Raw genomic sequence first — 1,894 nt, 5'->3', positions numbered from 1 at the left:
GAAACTATCTTTGAAAATTGAGACCAGTTAAATTCATTTAAATTATTTAAAATGTATGATGCCAATAATGAGCAGCAGCCAGATCATCAAGATCAGGGCACACAAGATAACAATGATAACAATGTTCTTCCATGCGATCTGAGAATGTAGGTCCTTCTAATTTGTTTGTTAGAAATTATCAACATTATAATGCCCCAGCAACGTACTCTCTAATGAAAGAAAGGGAAGATTTCGAAAGGTTCAGGGAAATGCGTCGGATGGAACGATACTTGCAAGAAACCTCGAGAGAGAATGAACGTTGCAAATCTTTAAGCTTTCCAGAAAGTAACTTTCCAGGTAGTAAAGTGAGAGGCAGTGATGTAACAGCCCGAAAAGTTCTAATTGATGTAATTCCAGAGTTTACAGGTAAACATATTTCTATTCAAACTTTTGCACGAGAATGTAGGTCTGCTTTTCAAAGCATAGATCCTAATCTCAGGTCGATATTCGTAAAGTTAATAAAACCTAAAATTAAAGGAGAAGCTAATATATATTTACAAAATAGACAGTTTGATTCTCTAGAAGAACTCGTAGATATTTTAGAAAAAGCTTTTGGAACTCCTTAGATATTATTCCAAATTCAATCCGAGGTATCGCAGTTAAAACAAAATTCGGGGGAATCAATCCTAGCTTACGCTGCTAGAGCGAGGGATTTATTCTATAAAATCAAAGAAATTACTGAGGAACAATCCCCTCCAGATATTGCTCATATCAAAATTCGAGAATTTGATTTAGGAGTTGCTTCTTGCTTTAGATTAGGTCTACAGGGCGAATTAGAGAGTAGGGTAAAACTGGGAAATCCATCCTCTCTTCAAGACGCGATAAATATAGCAATAGAAGCGGAACGCGATTTAAATCACCGGAATAAACGTTTCGGGATTTCTGGAAATAATAAGAGCGCAGCGAATTCTGACACACATGTTTCCGCTCGTGAATCTAGATATGATAAATTTCATAATGAAAAAAATAAAGCTGTAAATCATATTCAGGAAGAAAAGAGACCACGCAGTTCTCAAAGGCAGAAAAGCGATTATGATTCGCGTGCCTCAAGTATCGATTGTTATACATACGGGGAACGTGGTCATTATTCTCGAAACTGTCCTCGGATAACTGGGCCCAAACGAAAGAGAAGTAGGAGTCGAAGTAGAAGAAGGGGTGAACCATCATATAAAGAAATTAAATGTGGATATTGACAATATAGGGGGCACGAAAGTCGTAACTGTTTTAGGCGCAGGGCAGAGGAAGCGGAAAAGAAATTAGAACGCTTAGAAGGGGAGGTAAATTCGGAAAAACCTAACATGCCTCAAGACTCCCAACAGGCTCGCCGCCAGGGTGCCACGACGAGCTGGAACAATTCGACAGCGCGCCAACCCTCAGGGCCGTCCTCACAATTAACGAAGGGGGCGCAACAAGATCCCCAACGGTAAAAATAAACTCTCAACATTTTCATACCGGTAATGCTAATTTTCTCATTGATACAGGTTGCGAATTGAATCTTTTAAAAGAAACATGTTTAAAAGGTAAATTGCGTAAAAATAAATCTCAAATTTATTTCTTAACCGGAATTGGTCACGGTATGTTAAAAACACGTGGAGCTGTTACCATTAAAATTAAAGGAAAGGATACAATATTTCATTTATTTAAAATTATTTTCCTATATCTTCATGTGGAATATTGGGCATGAAATTTTTAAGGAAAAATAAAGCCACCATGACTTTTTCAGATAAAGAGGTACGACTAAAATTAGAAAATGTTAATTATATACAGACTGTTAGTGTCAAATTACCTGCGCGAACACGAAAATTAATTACACTTAGAGTCACTAATCCTGAAATAAAAGAAGGTTATTTAACGA

At 36.9% G+C, this 1,894-nt stretch overlaps 1 protein-coding gene across 1 annotated transcript in view; it reads left to right on the top strand.

The window, feature by feature from the left end:
* The first annotated feature begins 1,337 nt into the window (after positions 1 to 1,337).
* Positions 1,338 to 1,894, top strand: part of LOC117181472 — a 17,206-nt gene continuing 16,649 nt past the window's right edge. Inside the window, exon 1 of the mRNA XM_033374165.1 lies at positions 1,338 to 1,462. Coding sequence (XP_033230056.1) covers positions 1,338 to 1,462 — 125 coding nt within the window. The remainder of the gene's footprint in view (positions 1,463 to 1,894) is intronic.

Source organism: Belonocnema kinseyi, chromosome 1 (genome assembly GCF_010883055.1).
Source record: "Belonocnema kinseyi isolate 2016_QV_RU_SX_M_011 chromosome 1, B_treatae_v1, whole genome shotgun sequence".
NCBI classification, from domain to species: Eukaryota; Metazoa; Arthropoda; class Insecta; order Hymenoptera; family Cynipidae; genus Belonocnema; species Belonocnema kinseyi.
This window is presented reverse-complemented; position numbering and strand designations above follow the sequence as displayed.